The sequence below is a fragment of the Anguilla rostrata genome, chromosome 4 (assembly GCF_018555375.3).
Source record: "Anguilla rostrata isolate EN2019 chromosome 4, ASM1855537v3, whole genome shotgun sequence".
NCBI lineage: Eukaryota > Metazoa > Chordata > Actinopteri > Anguilliformes > Anguillidae > Anguilla > Anguilla rostrata.
This window is the reverse complement of record NC_057936.1, coordinates 66,377,368-66,394,867: the sequence shown is the minus strand read 5'-3', so window position 1 is coordinate 66,394,867 and position 17,500 is coordinate 66,377,368. Positions and strand designations below refer to the sequence as shown.

Here is a 17,500-nt window from a genome sequence, read left to right as displayed (position 1 = left end):
TTACAGCACAGTGACACACAGTAAGCAGTTAGGTGAGCTCAGGTGTGTGTGTGTGTGCGCGCGCGCGCGTGTCCAGAAGTAAGTGTATTGTCGGGGGATTTTAAGTACACCACATTCAGAGTAAACTTGGCCTACTTCCTCGTCCAGTGTACTCAAGTTGTATACTCAACAGTAGGCCGTTTCAGGCACGGGCCCAGTTTTCCAGCTCTGCGTGAAGAAAGGGAGAAACACCGCTGGGAGTGTGGAACAACCAGATAACATCACAGACAGGTTCTCAGTCTTTAATCATGAATCAGCCTGCCACTGCCGCCATTTAAAAATAAAAAAAACGCTAAAAACTAATTTAAAAAAAAACTGCTTTGAAGAGAGAATCACACTAAAAACACATTTTTAAAGATGCACACGTGTACGTATAAAAAGCTGGAGGATGAGGCCCTGGTGCTGGAGGATGAGGCCCTGGTCCTGGAGGATGAGGCCCTGGTCCTGGAGGATGAGGCCCTGGTCCTGGAGGATGAGGGCCCTGGTCCTGGAGGGTGAGGGCCCTGGTGCTGGAGGATGAGGCCCTGGTGCTGGAGGATGAGGGCCCTGGTCCTGGAGGATGAGGCCCTGGTGCTGGAGGATGAGGGCCCTGGTCCTGGAGGGTGAGGCCGGTGGAGGGGATGCTATCGGCTGCGGATCAGGGAGGCCAGGTACACCCAGACGGACAGCACGTTGTTGGGGTACGGGTGCACGTACGCTGCCAGGGCGAACTCCACGTTGGAGGCGTCGGTGCCGGGCGCCCCGGCGCAGTGCACCCCCGTGCTGTACACCGCCTCCACCAGCGGCCCCATCTCAGAGAAGGGCTGGTGCAGCGGGAACCCAGAGAGCTGTCCGGAACACAGCGGAGGAGGTGAGCTGGACCTCCTGCAGCTTATCCCCACGTTCACTCTAATCTCCCAGCATGCTCTGCAGCCCCAGGGTTAAACCCCACCCCCTGTCATCTCCCAGCATGCTCTGCAGCCCCAGGGCTGATACTCACCCTGTAATCTCCCAGCATGCTCTGCAGCTCCAGGCGGTGCTCCTCTCCCAGGTGGCGGCCGGCGCTCAGCTCCAGCGTGGGCAGGAAGTGGCGCAGGGTGGAGGTGCAGTAGCGGTTCCAGCGCGTGGGCTGGCGGGGGCGCCACTCCATCATCTTCTCTCTCAGAATCTTCTCAATCCTGGGGGGGGGGCGGGGGCGGGCGGAAGGGGTGGGCGGGGTGAGGTGGGGCAGGGCGGAGTGTGAGTGGAAAGGAGCCGGAGAATGTGTGTGTGTGTGTGTGTGTATGTGCCTGTGCGTGCAAGTGTGCGTGTGTGTGTAAGTGCGCATGTGTGTGCGTAAGTCTCATCACTTGCCTGTCCTGCAGTTCCACAGCAGCTGTTTTGTCAGTGCGTCGATACACCAGCTGGTCCGGCTTCCAGGAGATACAGGGAGGGGAAAAGAGATCCCAGTCAGTAAGGGTCAGCCTCAGGTGCAACAAGGGCAGTGATGTGGTCTTAAGGGATCAGCCTCAGGTGTGTGGGATGGGCACTCACCTGGACACTGGACAGCCCAGGGTCTGAGAAAGCTCGTGAGAAAAAGGGCTTCCAAAACTTGGATTTAGTGACGTCAAAACTCATTCTCATGGGGGCGTCGTGCACCTGCGTGTTAAACCACACCTGGGGGAGGGGGAGAAAAAGCTTAGCAGCAGCAGCACGCATCCACAGCCATTCACACAGCAGCCATTTTACACACCAGCTAACAGCTGTGCCCCTATGATGGCTTTGAACCTGCAACCACCTGATTATTAGCCCAGTGAACTGCAGGTGCTGCTGTTGGCCTGTGGGGGTGCTGATGTGAAGGAAATTGAACACAGAGTCTCAGGCACACAGAAGGAGGAGCAAACATCGTTGAACATTTCCCAACACGGAAATAAAATCGATTTGAACTAGTCTGTGGAATAAACAGTCCTCTCGGCTCGAACATGTAAAACAATCCTGCACGGTTCTGGAAGCTCACACCTGTGACAGGTGAGGGTTCGTGCAGGTTCATGTGGAGAAGCAGGTGTTGCGTTAGCTGAACAGGCAGTCCGCTCGGCGCTCAGTGATGAGAGTTCACGCGCTGCGGGCCCTTTGAGAGCCTTCACAACAGGGCGTGGTCCAGGACGGCCAGCTCCCCGCGCACACCTTGGACAGGTGTGACCGAGGGTGAGATCCACCCCAGCCGTGACGGAAGCGGGCGTTAGCGTAGCCGCGGCAACACTCACGTTCTCTGCGCTGACGAGGCAGCCGACGGCCTGCAGGGGGCAGAAGGTGTCGTACTGGCCGTAGCACTGCCCGCTGCTGGGGTTCCAGATGACGAAGCGGCTCTGCTGACAGGTCAGTACGTACGCTGTGGGGCCCTGGAGGGGGGTGGGAAACCAGCCTGAGGCTACAGTGTGTGTGTGTGTGTGTATTTCTGGAGAAGAGAAGCCTGAGAAACACACACACCACCACAACACACGGCCAGTCTCACCTCAGGAATGGCGGTGCCGATGATAAGCCACGCCTTCTTTCCCATCGCCAGGAAGTAATTGCACAGCAACACAGCATGCTCCTCCTCATCACCTGCCAGCAGCGACAGGAACTGCTGCAGATCCCCCCCACACACACAGCAGGGTGGTGAGTGTGTGTGTGTGTGGTGCGTGTGCGTGGCGGTGGGTGCTGCAAGTGGGGTTGTGGTGAGGATTGTGTGTGTGTGTGTGTGTGTGAGTGAGTGATAAGAGAGACATAGACGGGTATGTGATGAGTGAGTGGGATAGGAGTGATGATGAGTGAGAGGAGAGTGTGGAAGGAGCACGAGGGTTCTTTTGCCCTTTGACCTCTGAGTGAGGCCTGGGCACTTACATCACAGGTGCTCCACAGATCACAGATTCCTGAGAAGGACACGCTGTCCGGCAGGGATGGGATCAGAGACACATAGTGAGCCACCAGCTCGAAGAGAGAGAGAGGGAGAGAGAGAGAGAGAGAGAGGGAGGAGAGGAGGGGGAGAGAGGGAGGAGGAGGAGGAGGAAGGAGAGGAAGAGGAGGGAGGGAGAGAGAAGAGAGAGAGAAGAGAGAGGAGAGGAGAGAGGAGAGGGAGGAGAGAGGAGAGAAGGAGAGGGGGGAGGGGGGATGGATGGAGGGAGAGAGAGAGAGATTCACTCTCCTGTGATCAGACAGAGATCATGTGACTGCAGGGACGGAGGGATCATGTGACCGCACGCTGGCGCACCATGGCCTCCTGGGGGCTGTTGGGAAAGGCGTCCAGCAGCTCCTGGGGGGGGTTGAGGGGGCGGATGTAGCGCGTGATGAAGACGGTCTTGCCGCTGAGGTCGATGACGGTGGTGAGGCAGGGCCGGCCCGGGAAACGCAGCGCCGCGTCCTTCTCAAAGCCGTCCGCCATCGCCAGCAGCTTCTCCTCCTCCTGAGAGTCAAACTGCGGGGAGGCCAGGGGTCAGGGGTCAGGGGCCAAGGGTCAGAGACCAGGGGCCGGGGGTCAAGTCTGGCACAGTCTACTGACCACAGATGTGCTTTACTAGACGCATAACTAGACCAGATCCCTTTCGCAGTATTTACGGTAAACACATTTGTATGCCCAAGTAAGCATTTACCTTCATTTCCTTCATCTAAACAGGAAGTAGGAAACAGGAAGCAGAGAGAAGAAAGAAGAAACACAGAGGAACAAACGGAAGTTATACCGCTACAAACATAAACCACAGAAACATTTCCAGCGCAGATCATGTGAAATATTTAAAACGAGATAACTATAATCAGCAGCATGTGCGATAATCCTCCAGCATTGGAGCAATAAGACAGATGGAGAGATGGATAAAGTTGGGGAGAGAAAGAGCAGAGAAGACAGGATGAAGGCAGACAGGTACGGTCCAGCTGGCTGAAAGAGAGGTAGGAGGAGTAAAGATGGACGGACAGGCATGTGGGTGTGGCCTAGTTGGGCGGGGCGGGGCTGACCTTCTCCCGGATGGTCTCCCCAGGAATGAGTTGTGGCTGGATGGTGATGAAGAGGGTGAGGAAGGGTCCTTCGTTGAGGGAGTGCACGGAATCGTACCCCCCCTCGCTGGCCAGGCTGCGCTCCTTACTGTATCCCAGCAGCACCGGCGGCGTGTGCACCTTAAAGGTTCCGTCAATCTATAACAGCCAATCACAGCATCAGCACACCGCATACCAGCCAATCACAGCATCAGCACACAGTGAACAAGTGAGTGAGTGAGTGATTGAATAAATGAGTGAGTGATTGTGAGTGAGTGAAGTGGTGAATGAGTGAGTGACTATGAGTGAGTGAAGTGGTGAATGAGTGAGTGAGTGATTGTGAGTGAGTGAAGTGGTGAGTGAGTGAGTGAATGAGTGAGTGATTGTGAGTGAAGTGGTGAGTGAGTGAGTGATTATGACTGAGTGAGTGAGTGAGAGAGAGCGGGTGAGTGATTGTGAGTGAGTAAAGTGGTGAATGAGTGAGTGATTGTGAGTGAGTGAAGTGGTGAATGAGTGAGTGATTGTGAGTGAGTGAAGTGGTGAGTGAGTGAAGTGGTGAGTGAGTGAGTGATTGTGAGTGAGTGAAGTGGTGAGTGAGTGAGTGATTATGACTGAGTGAGTGAGTGAGAGTGAGCGGGTGAGTGATTGTGAGTGAGTAAAGTGGTGAATGAGTGGTTTACCCTGGACTGCAGGTATATGGTGGTGAAAGGAATCTTCACGGAGCCCAGCCAGTGCTTCTCAATGCGAGTGTGAACAGCGCTCCCTCTCTCCCGGTCATCCTGCACAAACATCAGACACCTCAGTCTCCACCTGCACCACCTTAACCATTCACCTGTCACCTCCACCTGCACCACCTTAACAATCCACCTGTCACCTCCACCTGCACCACCTTAACAATCCACCTGCACCACCTTAACCATTCACCTGTCACCTCCACCTGCACCACCTTAACAATCCACCTGTCACCTCCACCTGCACCACCTTAACAATCCACCTGCACCACCTTAACAATTCACCTGTCACCTCCACCTGCACCACCTTAACAATTCACCTGCACCACCTTAACAATTCACCTGTCACCTCCACCTGCACCACCTTAACAATTCACCTGTCACCTCCACCTGCACCACCTTAACAATTCACCTGTCACCTCAACCTGCACCACCTTAACAATTCACCTGTCACCTCCACCTGCACCACCTTAACAATTCACCTGTCACCTCCACCTGCACCACCTTAACAATTCACCTGGCACCTACACCTGCACCACCCCAATAATCCACCTGCCACTCACCTCCACCACGTCGTACACCACCTGGTCGAAGATGTTGATGAAGACCTCATCCCTCACAGACTGCAGACTGGACGTGCTGTAATCCCCATTGGGTGCACTGCGGGGGCGGAGTCAGGGCTCAGCCGCAGCCAATAAAAGCCTGCCTTACATACAGTACTCAGCCACAGCCAATGAAACACATGCACACATATGGTCCATTGCTGGTTGGATCAGGGCTGATCCAGGATCAGTGTGTGAGAGGCAGACCTGAAGGGCAGGGGATTGGGGCTGATCCAGGATCAGTGTGTGAGAGGCAGACCTGAAGGGCAGGGGATTGGGGCTGATCCAGGATCAGTGTGTGAGAGGCAGACCTGAAGGGCAGGGGATTGAGGCTGATCCAGGGTCAGTGTGTGAGAGGCAGAGCTGAAGGGCAGGGGATTGGGGCTGATCCAGGATCAGTGTGTGAGAGGCAGAGCTGAAGGGCAGGGGATTGAGGCTGATCCAGGGTCAGTGTGTGAGAGGCAGACCTGAAGGGCAGGGGGTTGGGGCTGATCCAGGATCAGTGTGTGAGAGGCAGACCTGAAGGGCAGGGGATTGGGGCTGATCCAGGATCAGTGTATGAGAGGCAGAGCTGAAGGGCAGGGGATCGAGGCTGATCCAGGGTCAGTGTGTGAGAGGCAGACCTGAAGGGCAGGGGGTTGGGGCTGATCCAGGATCAGTGTGTGAGAGGCAGAGCTGAAGGGCAGGGGATTGAGGCTGATCCAGGATCAGTGTGTGAGAGGCAGAGCTGAAGGGCAGGGGATTGAGGCTGATCCAGGGTCAGTGTGTGAGAGGCAGACCTGAAGGGCAGGGGATTGAGGCTGATCCAGGGTCAGTGTGTGAGAGGCAGAGCTGAAGGGCAGGGGATTGGGGCTGATCCAGGGTCAGTGTGTGAGAGGCAGACCTGAAGGGCAGGGATTGAGCTGATCCAGGTCAGTGTGAGAGGCAGACCTGAAGGCAGGGGTTGGTCGGGCTGATCCAGGATCAGTGTGTGGAGGCAGACTGAAGGGCAGGGGATTGGGGCTGATCCAGGATCAGTGTTGGAGGCAGACTGAAGGGCAGGGGATTGGGCTCATCCAGGATCAGTGTGTGAGAGGCAGACCTGAAGGGCAGGGGATTGGGGCTGATCCAGGATCAGTGTGTGGAGGCAGAGCTGAAGGGCAGGGGATTGGGCTGATCCAGGATCAGTGTGTGAGAGGGCAGACTGAAGGGCAGGGGATTGAGGCTGATCCAGGATCAGTGTGTGAGAGGCAGACTGAAGGGCAGGGGATTGAGGCTGATCCAGGTCAGTGTGTGTGAGGCAGACCTGAAGGGCAGGGGATTGAGGCTGATCCAGGGTCAGTGTGTGAGAGGCAGAGCTGAAGGGCAGGGGATTGGGGCTGATCCAGGGTCAGTGTGTGAGAGGCAGACCTGAAGGGCAGGTCCAGCTCCTCGTTCCAGCAGGGGTTCGGTCCGTCTGCAGCTGTGGTGCGGCGCACTGAGCGCTGGAAAGTCACCTCCACAAAGGGCTGGACCAACACCTGGAGCAGACAGGCACAGGTGTGCTCAGTACCTGTGACTGTGTTCAGTACCTGTTTCAGTGTAAGGCAGTGTGCTCAGTACCTGTGACTGTGTTCAGTACCTGTTTTAGTGTAAGGCAGGTAAAGGTGTGTTCAGCGTTTCAGTGTAGGGCAGATAAAGGTGTGTTCAGTGTTTCAGTGTAGGGCAGGTAAAGGTGTGTTCAGTGTTTCAGTGTAGGGCAGGCATTCTGTACCTGGTTGAGGGGCCAGTCGCTGCTCTGCACGGCACTCTGGGAAGTCTGTCCTGCAGCAAACGGCTCTGCAAAGGACCGGGCCGATCTGGATCCCACTGAGGCTTTACTGGAGACACACAAGCAGGTGAGCACGGACAGGTGAGTACACACAGGTGAGCACGGACAGGTGGGTACACACAGGTGAGCACGGACAGGTGAGACACAAGGGAGCATGGAAGTGAGTAACAGGTGAGCACGGTGCGGGTTGGTCAGGTGAGGTGGGTACGGTGTGTGGGTACGGGTGAGGGTGTGGTACCTGGTGTGTGGTGTACAGGTGAGGTGGGTACCTGGTGTGTTGTGTGTGGTGTACAGGTGAGGGTGCGGTACCTGGTGTGGGTGTACGGTAGGTGTGGTACCTGGTGTGTGGTGTACAGGTGAGTGTGGTACCTGGTGTGTGGTGTACGGGTGAGGGTGTGGTACCTGGTGTGTGGTGTACAGGTGAGGGTGTGGTACCTGGTGTGTGGTGTACGGGTGGGGGTGTGGTGTACAGGTGAGGGTGCGGTACCTGGTGTGCGGTGTACGGGTGGGGGTGTGGTGTACGGGTGAGGGTGCGGTACCTGGTGTGTGGTGTACGGGTGAGGGTGCGGTGCCCGGTGTGTGGTGTACGGGTGAGGGTGCGGTACCTGGTGTGTGGTGTACGGGTGAGGGTGCGGTACCTGGTGTGTGGATACAGGTGAGGTGAGGTTGGTGTGTGGTGTACGGGTGAGGGTGCGGTGCACGGTGTGGTGTACGGTGAGGGTGCGTGACTGGTGTGGGTGTACGGGTGGGGTGCGTGCGTGTGTGTGTACAGGTGAGGGTGCGGTACCTGGTGTGTGGTGTACGGGTGAGGGTGCGGTACCTGGTGTGCGGTGTACGGGTGGGGGTGTGGTACCTGGTGTGCGGTGAGGGAGTGCGGTGCCGGTGTGTGGTGTACGGTGAGGGTGCGGTGCCGGTGTGGTGTGGTGAGGTGCGGTACAGGTGTGTGGTGTAGGGTGAGGTCCGGTGTGTGTGGTGTACGGGTGAGGTGTGGACGGTGCCGGTGGTGGTGGGTGTACGGGTGAGGGTGCGGTACCTGGTGTGCGGTTTGCGGGTGGGGATGTCGTAAGCTCTGATGATGTTCACCAGCAGGCGGATGTGGCCGTCGGTCAGGTTCTGGGCCGTCACCTTCTTCCTCTCCTTCCTCTGCGGCTTCAGAGGCCGCTTGGGTTCCGCCAGTTTGAACAGGTTCAGCCCCAAAACGCTGGCGGCCAATCAGAGGGGAGAGTGAGGGCAGGTCACACTATACTAGTGCCCTAAACCACACACACTATACTAGTGCCGTAAACTAAACACACTATACTAGTGCCCTAAACCACACACACTATACTAGTGCCCTAAACCACACACACACACACTATACTAGTGCCCTAAACTAAACACACTATACTAGTGCCCTAAAATACACACACACTGTTAGTGCCCTAAACGACACACACTATACTAGTGCCCTAAACTACACACACACACTATAGTAGTGCCCTAAACCAAACACACAATACTAGTGTCCTAAACCAAATACACACTGTTAGGGCCCTAAACCACACACACTATACTAGTGCCCTAAACCACACACACACTATACTAGTGCCCTAAACCACACACACACTATACTAGTGCCCTAAACCACACACACTGTTAGTGCCCTAAACCAAACACACTATACTAGTGCCCTAAACCACACACACTGTTAGTGCCCTAAACCACACACACTGTTAGTGACCCAAACCACACACACTATGTTAGTACCATAAAGGACGGTAGATTTGTTATGCTCATGTTATATAATGTGATGTTTAGTGTTTTTTCTAGTATATATTTACTGTGTTTTTTTAATTGAGGTTGAGGCAATTTTCCTGCCTTCACTGCAAAGCAGATCAATACCAGATGGGCGGTTTTAAAGTGTGGCATATTAATGGCGTCCATCACTGAGCAGAATGAAGCTTCTCTTGCAGTAGCTCCAGCATTGTATTTTCAGGACCAGCGACAGCCACACAAACGCGGGCACTATGCCGACGCCCAGTGTCCGCGATAACGACCGGCACGGGGGAATCACAGACCGCTACTGACACAGCAGTTCTGCACGCACGCTGACACGCGCTACGTTATGGCCGACACAATCACAGACAGCAAAAAACACAAACACAGCACAGCACAGCACAGGCTAAAGGCACATAATAAATGAGCGGCGTGGATAAAGGCCACAGGCTGGACCGAGAGGCGGAGCATGAGGAAGAGAGAGGCGGAGCATGCGGAAGGGAGAGGCAGAGCATGCAGAAGAGAGAGGCGGAGCATGCGGAACAGAGAGGCGGAGCATGCGGAAGGGAGAGGCGGAGCATGAGGAACAGAGAGGCGGAGCATGTAGAAGGGAGAGGCGGAGCATGTAGAAGGGAGAGGCGGAGCATGAGGAACAGAGAGGCGGAGCATGAAGAAGGGAGAGGCGGAGCATGCAGAAGGGAGAGGCGGAGCATGTGGAAAGGAGAGGCGGAGCATGCGGAAGGGAGAGGCGGAGCATGCGGAAGGGAGAGGCGGAGCATGAGGAAGGGAGAGGCGGAGCATGCAGAAGGGAGAGACGGAGCATGAAGAAGGGAGAGGCGGAGCATGTGGAACGGAGAGGCGGAGCATGCGGAAGGGAGAGGCGGAGCATGTGAACGGAGAGGCGGAGCATGCGGAAGGGAGAGGCGGAGCATGAGGAAGGGAGAGGCGGAGCATGAGGAACAGAGAGGCGGAGCATGTGGAACGGAGAGGCGGAGCATGCGGAAGGGAGAGGCGGAGCATGTAGAAGGGAGAGGCGGAGCATGTAGAAGGGAGAGGCGGAGCATGCGGAAGGGAGAGGCGGAGCATGTAGAAGGGAGAGGCGGAGCATGCGGAAGGGAGAGGCGGAGCATGTGGAACGGAGAGGCGGAGCATGCGGAAGGGAGAGGCGGAGCATGTAGAAGGGAGAGGCGGAGCATGTAGAACGTACCCAGAGCCTGCACCACTACACATACAAGGCAAAGCAAAACCAGGAAATGCAAAATAAGAAGGAAAATGAACATGAGACAGAAAACTGAATAAAAAAATGTTCAAGATTTCACAAAAAAAGGTGTAAGGAAGCAACATGCAAATATACATTCATATATCTATATCATGAATAAATAAATATGACATGAATAACCACATTAGTAGTACAGGGAAGATCAAAATAAGTGTTTAAGGTAAAAAAAAAAAGGTAAAAGTTAATTATGTACACCAAATAACCAGAAAAGCATGCTAAACACATCAGTAGTGTTTCCTAAGGGATCAGCTCCACTCCGCAGACCTCAGTAAGGCACCGTGTTAAAATAACAATCCCATTTTCAGCCAGGCCTCAGTAAGGCACCGTGTTAAAATAACAATCCCATTTTCAGCCAGGCCTCAGTAAGGCACCGTGTTAAAATAACAATCCCATTTTCAGCCAGGCCTCAGTAAGGCACCGTGTTAAAATGACAATCCCATGAACGGGTGAAGCTGAGAACAGCGGCGAGGGCGGAGCAGAAAGGGAGCGTGCGGCTAAGCTAACGGGTTTAGCGGTTTCTGGGCGTTACCCGATGCTGGGAACCTCTTCCTCTTGGACCAGATCAGAAAGGAGGAAGTGATGTTTGGAGATGAGGAAACGGTTAACAACCGATTCTCGCACCTGAGAGAGGGAGGGAGAAAAGATAGAGAAGTGAAGATTGAGGAAAAAGAGGGATACAGAGAGAGAGAGAGTCAGTTGCAGATGGGCAGCTTTGAGGAATTACAGAGGAATCTTCACAACTAATTTCCTCCTTCCCAAGTTTAGCCATAAAGGATGGAGCTGAGTTTACATTTTAAACAGTCACAGCCTTTGACTTATAAGCATAACACATTACTATAATGGCATAACTTATAATATTAAAGTGCTGCTGATCTCAGTTGATCTCTAAGGATAAATGACCTAACAGGAGAGCAGGCAGGTGTGGGGACTGTCTCTCACCTTCTGTAGGTATTTGGCCACCAGGGCCCGGTGGGCGTCCAGGTGATCCTTAGTATCGATGACCTCTCCATCCCGCAGTCTCTTCTCATAGTCCTGTCAGAGTTCGCCAGGAAACAGGGCATCTCAATCCACTGACCGCCCCTCTCAAACCACCAATCAGCCTTCTCAATCCACTGACCGCCCCTCTCAAACCACCAATCAGCCTTCTCAATCCACTGACCGCCCCTCTCAAACCACCAATCAGCCTTCTCAATCCACTGACCGCCCCTCTCAAACCACCAATCAGCCTTCTCAATCCACTGACCGTCCCTCTCAAACCACCAATCAGCCTTCTCAGACCACTGACCGGTCTCTCAAACCACCGACCGGCCCTCAAACCAGGAACCGACCCACTCAAACTAGCAAACAACCTCTCAAAACACAAACTAACTGGCCCTGTCAAATCGTGGCTCTTACCACCACCTCAGCCTCACCTGGAAAAAACCTCCCTTACCTTCAATCTCAATCTCCCATAAGCCTATTCTAGTCTCACCTGGAACACCTTGTCGAAGACCTCTCCCTCCACAGCTCTCTCTCTCTCTCACCTGGAACACCTTGTCGGAGACCTCTCTCTCTCTCTCTCTCTCTCTCTCTCTCTCACCTGGAACACCTTGTCGGAGACCTCTCTCTCTCTCTCTCACCTGGAACACCTTGTCGGAGACCTCTCTCTCTCTCTCACCTGGAACACCTTGTCGGAGACCTCTCTCTCCACGGCGGGTACGCCCTTGTAGTTGCGGAACTCGGCCACCTCCTGGCTCCTCAGGCTCAGCAGGTGGAACCTCCTGGAGCGCTGCAGCTCCTCGGAGGAGACAAAGTTAAACTCCTCCTGCAGCTGCTCCAGCCGGAAATACGCCGGCACCTGCAGCTCTCCGCTACCGGCCACCTGGAGAGGAGGAGGAGGAGGAGGAGGGAGGGAGGAAGAGAGACCGCAACTGAATAACTGCTTTCTCAAAGTATTGAATCTCTCATATACTGCAGCACACTCTAAGGGTAGACACTGTAGTCTCATAAACTGTGGTAGTGGGTACTGTAGTCTCCCATTTTCTCAGAGGGCCGTGGGTAATGTAGTTTCTCACCGTGAGAAGCTGCATGAGTGCAGCGTTATTTGGGTCATTGGGATCCAGCCGAGACTCTGCTGCCCACTTCCCCAGCTTCCTCATGTCATTCAGCCCCGACGCCCCGATGCAGGCAATAGCGTCCACCCGTTTCAGAGCGCTAACGAAAAGAGACACCCGTCAGCATCCTAAACCCCAAAACATGGTACCAGTCAGCATCCTAAACCACATAACATGGTGCCCATCAGCACCATAAACCCCAAAACTTACTTCAGTCAGTCATGAATTCCATGTTTAAATACACATAAATTAATTTAACACAGAACTTGCATGTGTGTGTGTGTGAGTGCTACTGTGTGCCTGTGTGTGTTTTGGAGAGGGGTGAGGACAGGTGTGCTTTACCTGTGCATGCCTGCAGACGGCTGGGAGACGGGCGGGGCCAGGGGGACCTGGTCTTCCCCTACTGCCCAGGACACACAGCAGGCCAGCTTCCCAGAGGTCAGCAGGGTGAGCCGGTTACTGCCGTCCGCCTCGAAGGAGAAGGGCACACCTGAGCAGGTGAGGAGCAGAGGGAGCACAGGGAGGACAGGAGTGCTTGAGTTACTGAGTGAATGAGTAACCAAGAGTGTGTAGCATATAGTGTACAGGCTGTACCACTCCTCACTCCCTTGTGGTTAAACACACTGTGCTGGTGTGTAGTGTATAGTGTACAGTGTGTAGTGTATAGTGTGCCATGTGTAGTGTGCAGTGTATAGTGTATAGTTTATAGTGTGCAGTGTGTAGTGTGCAGTGCATAGTATGTAGTGTATAGTGCATAGTGTATAGTGTGTAGTGTACAGGCCGTACCACTCCCCACTCCCTCGTGGTTAAACACACTGCGCTGGTGTGTAGTGTATAGTGTGCCGTGTGTAGTGTGCAGTGTATAGTTTATAGTGTGCAGTGTGTAGTGTGCAGTGCATAGTATGTAGTGTATAGTGCATAGTGTATAGTGTGTAGTGTACAGGCCGTACCACTCCCCACTCCCTCGTGGTTAAACACACTGCGCTGGTGTGTAGTGTATAGTGTGTAGTGTACAGGCCGTACCACTCCCCACTCCCTCGTGGTTAAACACACTGTGCTGGTGTGTAGTGTATAGTGTACAGTGTATAGTGTGCAGTGTGTAGTGTGTAGTGTGTAGTGCGTAGTGTGTAGTGTGTAGTGTACAGGCCGTACCACTCCCCACTCCCTCGTGGTTAAACACACTGCGCTGGTTGCTGCTGAACTCCAGCTCCTCAGTGGGGGCGCTGCCAGTCAGGACCGTGGGCTCAGGGAGGGGCACAAACACCTCGGCCAGCAGGGAGGGGGACGACCCCGTTGCCTCAAACACCTAGAGGCACACAACTCTCATCACGTGTGCACTCGTGTGTGTTCTTACCTGTGGGCTCACACACCTGTCCTCACCTGCACACTCACACACCAGTCCTCACCTGTATAGTCATACACCTGTCCTCACCTGCACAATCACACCTGTCCTCACCTGTATACTCACACACCCATCCTAACCCATGCACACATACCTGTCTTCACCTACAGACCGGCTAATTTGCAAGATTCTAATGTGATGTCTACAAAACAAGTTCAATTGAATACATAACATAAACACCATAAATGACAACAGAAGGCTCATTTTAAAACCACATTATACGATTAGTAACTTCGCGTTGCAAATGAAATGCCACCCAACAGGCAGGTTTGGCTGGCGCACCTGTATCCGGATGCTCTCGGGCCAGTTGACGATTTTGAGGTTGAATATCTGGCCGAAGTGGACCCTGAACTCCGGGGCGAGGGTGCGACTGTCCGTCCGAGACACCTCTTTGTCATTGTACAAAATCCTGGTGAAGAGAGAACGTCGGGCCACGTCTTCCCTCCTGGCGAACTCCCCCCTGCCAGGCAGAGCGCACACGGCATCAGCTGCGGAACACTTCACCGATTTCACCTGCGTTTAACCTGGCAGCTCGTCCGAGAACTCGTCTGAATGACTACACCTTCTCCAGCACCTGCATGTGTCTCCAGCACTCACCTGGGACAGAGCTGATTGGGCGTGGCACTCACCGGGGGCAGAGCTGATTGGGCGTGGCACTCACCGGGGGTAGAGCTGATTGGGTGTGGCACTCACCGGGGGCAGAGCTGATTGGGCGTGGGACTCACCTGGGGCAGAGCTGATTGGGCGTGGGACTCACCTGGGGCAGAGCTGATTGGGCGTGGGACTCACCTGGGGCAGAGCTGATTGGGTGTGGTACTCACCTGGGGCAGAGCTGATTGGGCGTGGCACTCACCGGGGGCAGAGCTGATTGGGTGTGGTACTCACCGGGGGCAGAGCTGATTGGGTGTGGTACTCACCGGGGGCAGAGCTGATTGGGTGTGGTACTCACCTGGGGCAGAGCTGGCTGGGCGTGGTACTCACCGGGGGCAGAGCTGATTGGGTGTGGGACTCACCGGGGGCAGACCTGGCTGGGCGTGGGACTCACCAGGGGCAGAGCTGGTTGGGCGTGGGACTCACCGGGGGCAGAGCTGATTGGGTGTGGGACTCACCGGGGGCAGAGCTGGTTGGGCGTGGGACTCACCGGGGGCAGAGCTGGTTGGGCGTGGTGCTGCCAGACGTGGTGAGTTCCGGTAGCAGGACGGGCTCTCCTGGTTTCCTGCGGATTCGGGAGGCTTTCTCCCGCACCTCCTGCTCCACAGCTCCTGGGTCCTGCCTCTCAGGGGGGGCCGGCTTCGGAGGCTCCTCCTCCAGCTCCTCCTCTTCCTCCTCATCCTCCTCTTCCTCCTCCTCCTCATCCTCTTTCCTCTTCTTCCCCTTCTTCTTTCTGGCTTTCTGGAGGCAGGAAGCCAAATTCGGTCAGTGAGAGCAAACCTGTATGAGTGTGTGTGTGTGTGTGTGCATGTGTGTGTGAGTGTGTATGTGAGTGTGTGTGTGTGTGAGTGCGTGCGTGTGCGTGTGCGTGTGTGTGTGTATGTGAGCGTGTGTGTGTATGTGAGCGTGTGTGTATGTGTAAGTGTGTGTGTGTATGTGTACAGGACCCACCTGTCTCCTCCTCCAGGTCTTCCACACCTCCAGCTGTCTCCTGTACTCCTGTACCTGCCTCTCGTACTCCTCCTCACACTCCTCCTGCAGCTCCGCCACCTCCACCTGGATCTCCTCCTCATACCTCCGCTCATCCTCCGCCCTCTGCACCTCCTCCCTGGGACACAACGTCAACAGCACCTGCCCCATCAGCCCTACCTCCCTGAGTGCATGAGTATACAGCACACCTGCACAGGTTATATATGAGCATACAGCCACCTGCACAGGTTATATATGAGTATACAGCACACCTGCACAGGTTATATATGAGCATACAGCCACCTGCACAGGTTATATATGAGTATACAGCACACCTGCACAGGTTATATATGAGCATACAGCACACCTGCACAGGTTATATATGAGCATACAGCACACCTGCACAGGTTATATATGAGCATACAGCACACCTGCACAGGTTATATATGAGCATACAGCACACCTGCACAGGTTATATATGAGCATACAGCACACCTGCACAGGTTATATATGAGTACAGAGTGTACCTGTGCAGGTTATTTATGAGTATAGAGTGTACCTGCACAGTTTATATAGGAGTATAGAGTGTACCTGTGCAGGTTATATATGAGTACAGAGTGTACCTGTGCAGGTTATATATGAGTATAGAGTGTACCTGCACAGTTTATATAGGAATATAGAGTGTACCTGTGCAGGTTATATGTGAGTACAGAGTGTACCTGTGCAGGTTATATATGAGTATAGAGTGTACCTGCACAGTTTATATAGGAGTATAGAGTGTACCTGTGCAGGTTATATGTGAGTATAGAGTCAGGTGTAGAGGCAGGTATAGAGCATACAAGCGCAGGTATAGGTAACGGTGTGCATAGTGTACCTGTACAGGTAGAGGTTTATATAGAGCGTACCTGTGCAGGTAGAGGTTTGAATAGAGCGTACCTGTGCAGGTAGAGGTTTGTACAGAGCGTACCTGTGCAGGTAGAGGTTTGTACAGAGCGTACCTGTGCAGGTAGAGCTTGTACAGAGCGTACCTGTGCAGGTAGAGGTTTGTACAGAGCGTACCTGTGCAGGTAGAGGTTTGTACAGAGCGTACCTGTGCAGGTAGAGGTTTGTACAGAGCGTACCTGTGCAGGTAGAGGTTTGTACAGAGCGTACCTGTGCAGGTAGAGGTTTATATAGAGCGTACCTGTGCAGGTAGAGGATGGAATAGAGCGTACCTGTGCAGGTAGAGGTTTGTACAGAGCGTACCTGTGCAGGTAGAGGTTTGTACAGAGCGTACCTGTGCAGGTAGAGGTTTGTACAGAGCGTACCTGTGCAGGTAGAGGTTTGAATAGAGCGTACCTGTGCAGGTAGAGCTTGTAGGGCGTGTTGGTGAACCTCTGGAACTCTCTCAGTGCTTTCATTTCCCTCCAGACCTTCAGGATGCTCTTCAGCAGAGCCCGGTCCTTCTCCTGCTCTGTGTCACGAAGCTTCCGTGTGCACCTGCGATTACCACGGCAACGGTCACCATAATTACCTGACTACCAGATTTCCAGTTTGTACTCAGTTAGTACAGGGGTAGGCTGGTGCCTGATTTCCTGTTTGTACTCAGTTAGTACAGGGGTGGGCTGGTGCCTGATTTCCTGTTTGTACTCAGATAGTACAGGGGTGGGCAAGTACCTGATTTCCTGTTTGTACTCAGTTAGTACAGGGGTGGGCAGGTACCTGATTTCCTGTTTGTACTCAGTTAGTACAGGGGTGGGCAGGTACCTGATTTCCTGTTTGTACTGGGATATTCTTTGCTGAGCGGCAGGTGTGAGGCCTTGCCCACTGTGTAGCTCAGTCATCCTGCTCAGGGCATTCCTCAAACCATCGAGCTGAAACACAGCAAAGCACACCGCAATCAACACTGAAGTTTGGCTTCATGGCCAAGTCTGCAGTCAGTATCAATGAGCAATGCTAATATTTCTGTAAATTGCCCATGCAGCTTTCATCATGTTAATTTTAAGAATTTTTAAAATGTTTTAAATGCCAAATGAAAGGAGATTTAAGACCCATTTTGCAACTCAGAATAGAAGTGAAAAACCAGAATTCACCACTGAATACCACTGAAGGTTCTGTAATTACTAATGGACAGTACAAGTAAAAAGACACCAGTTACTTATATTTTGGCCAAATGAGTTGACCTGCATTTTGGCCAATTGGTGAGCAGGCCGGTGAGGAAGAGCAGGAGGAAGAGCAGGGGGCGTTT

General features: G+C 53.9%; 1 protein-coding gene across 3 annotated transcripts in view; it reads right to left on the bottom strand.

The window, feature by feature from the left end:
* Positions 1-240: 240 nt before the first annotated feature.
* Positions 241-17,500, bottom strand: part of cc2d2a (coiled-coil and C2 domain containing 2A) — a 25,731-nt gene continuing 8,471 nt past the window's right edge. For all 3 annotated transcript variants that reach the window (XM_064334167.1, XM_064334169.1, XM_064334168.1), the window contains 25 exons: positions 17,020-17,126; positions 16,612-16,752; positions 15,256-15,412; positions 14,795-15,045; positions 13,936-14,113; positions 13,404-13,557; positions 12,594-12,741; positions 12,213-12,351; positions 11,816-12,019; positions 11,098-11,190; positions 10,688-10,779; positions 8,158-8,325; positions 7,068-7,173; positions 6,725-6,834; positions 5,297-5,393; positions 4,683-4,781; positions 3,985-4,161; positions 3,248-3,451; positions 2,881-2,970; positions 2,510-2,623; positions 2,262-2,396; positions 1,552-1,674; positions 1,372-1,430; positions 1,019-1,196; positions 241-866 (listed from right to left, as the gene is read on the bottom strand). In XM_064334167.1, the coding sequence (XP_064190237.1) occupies positions 663-866; positions 1,019-1,196; positions 1,372-1,430; positions 1,552-1,674; positions 2,262-2,396; positions 2,510-2,623; positions 2,881-2,970; positions 3,248-3,451; positions 3,985-4,161; positions 4,683-4,781; positions 5,297-5,393; positions 6,725-6,834; positions 7,068-7,173; positions 8,158-8,325; positions 10,688-10,779; positions 11,098-11,190; positions 11,816-12,019; positions 12,213-12,351; positions 12,594-12,741; positions 13,404-13,557; positions 13,936-14,113; positions 14,795-15,045; positions 15,256-15,412; positions 16,612-16,752; positions 17,020-17,126 (3,528 nt within the window). In that variant the 3' untranslated portion in view covers positions 241-662. The remainder of the gene's footprint in view (positions 867-1,018; positions 1,197-1,371; positions 1,431-1,551; positions 1,675-2,261; positions 2,397-2,509; positions 2,624-2,880; positions 2,971-3,247; positions 3,452-3,984; positions 4,162-4,682; positions 4,782-5,296; positions 5,394-6,724; positions 6,835-7,067; positions 7,174-8,157; positions 8,326-10,687; positions 10,780-11,097; positions 11,191-11,815; positions 12,020-12,212; positions 12,352-12,593; positions 12,742-13,403; positions 13,558-13,935; positions 14,114-14,794; positions 15,046-15,255; positions 15,413-16,611; positions 16,753-17,019; positions 17,127-17,500) is intronic.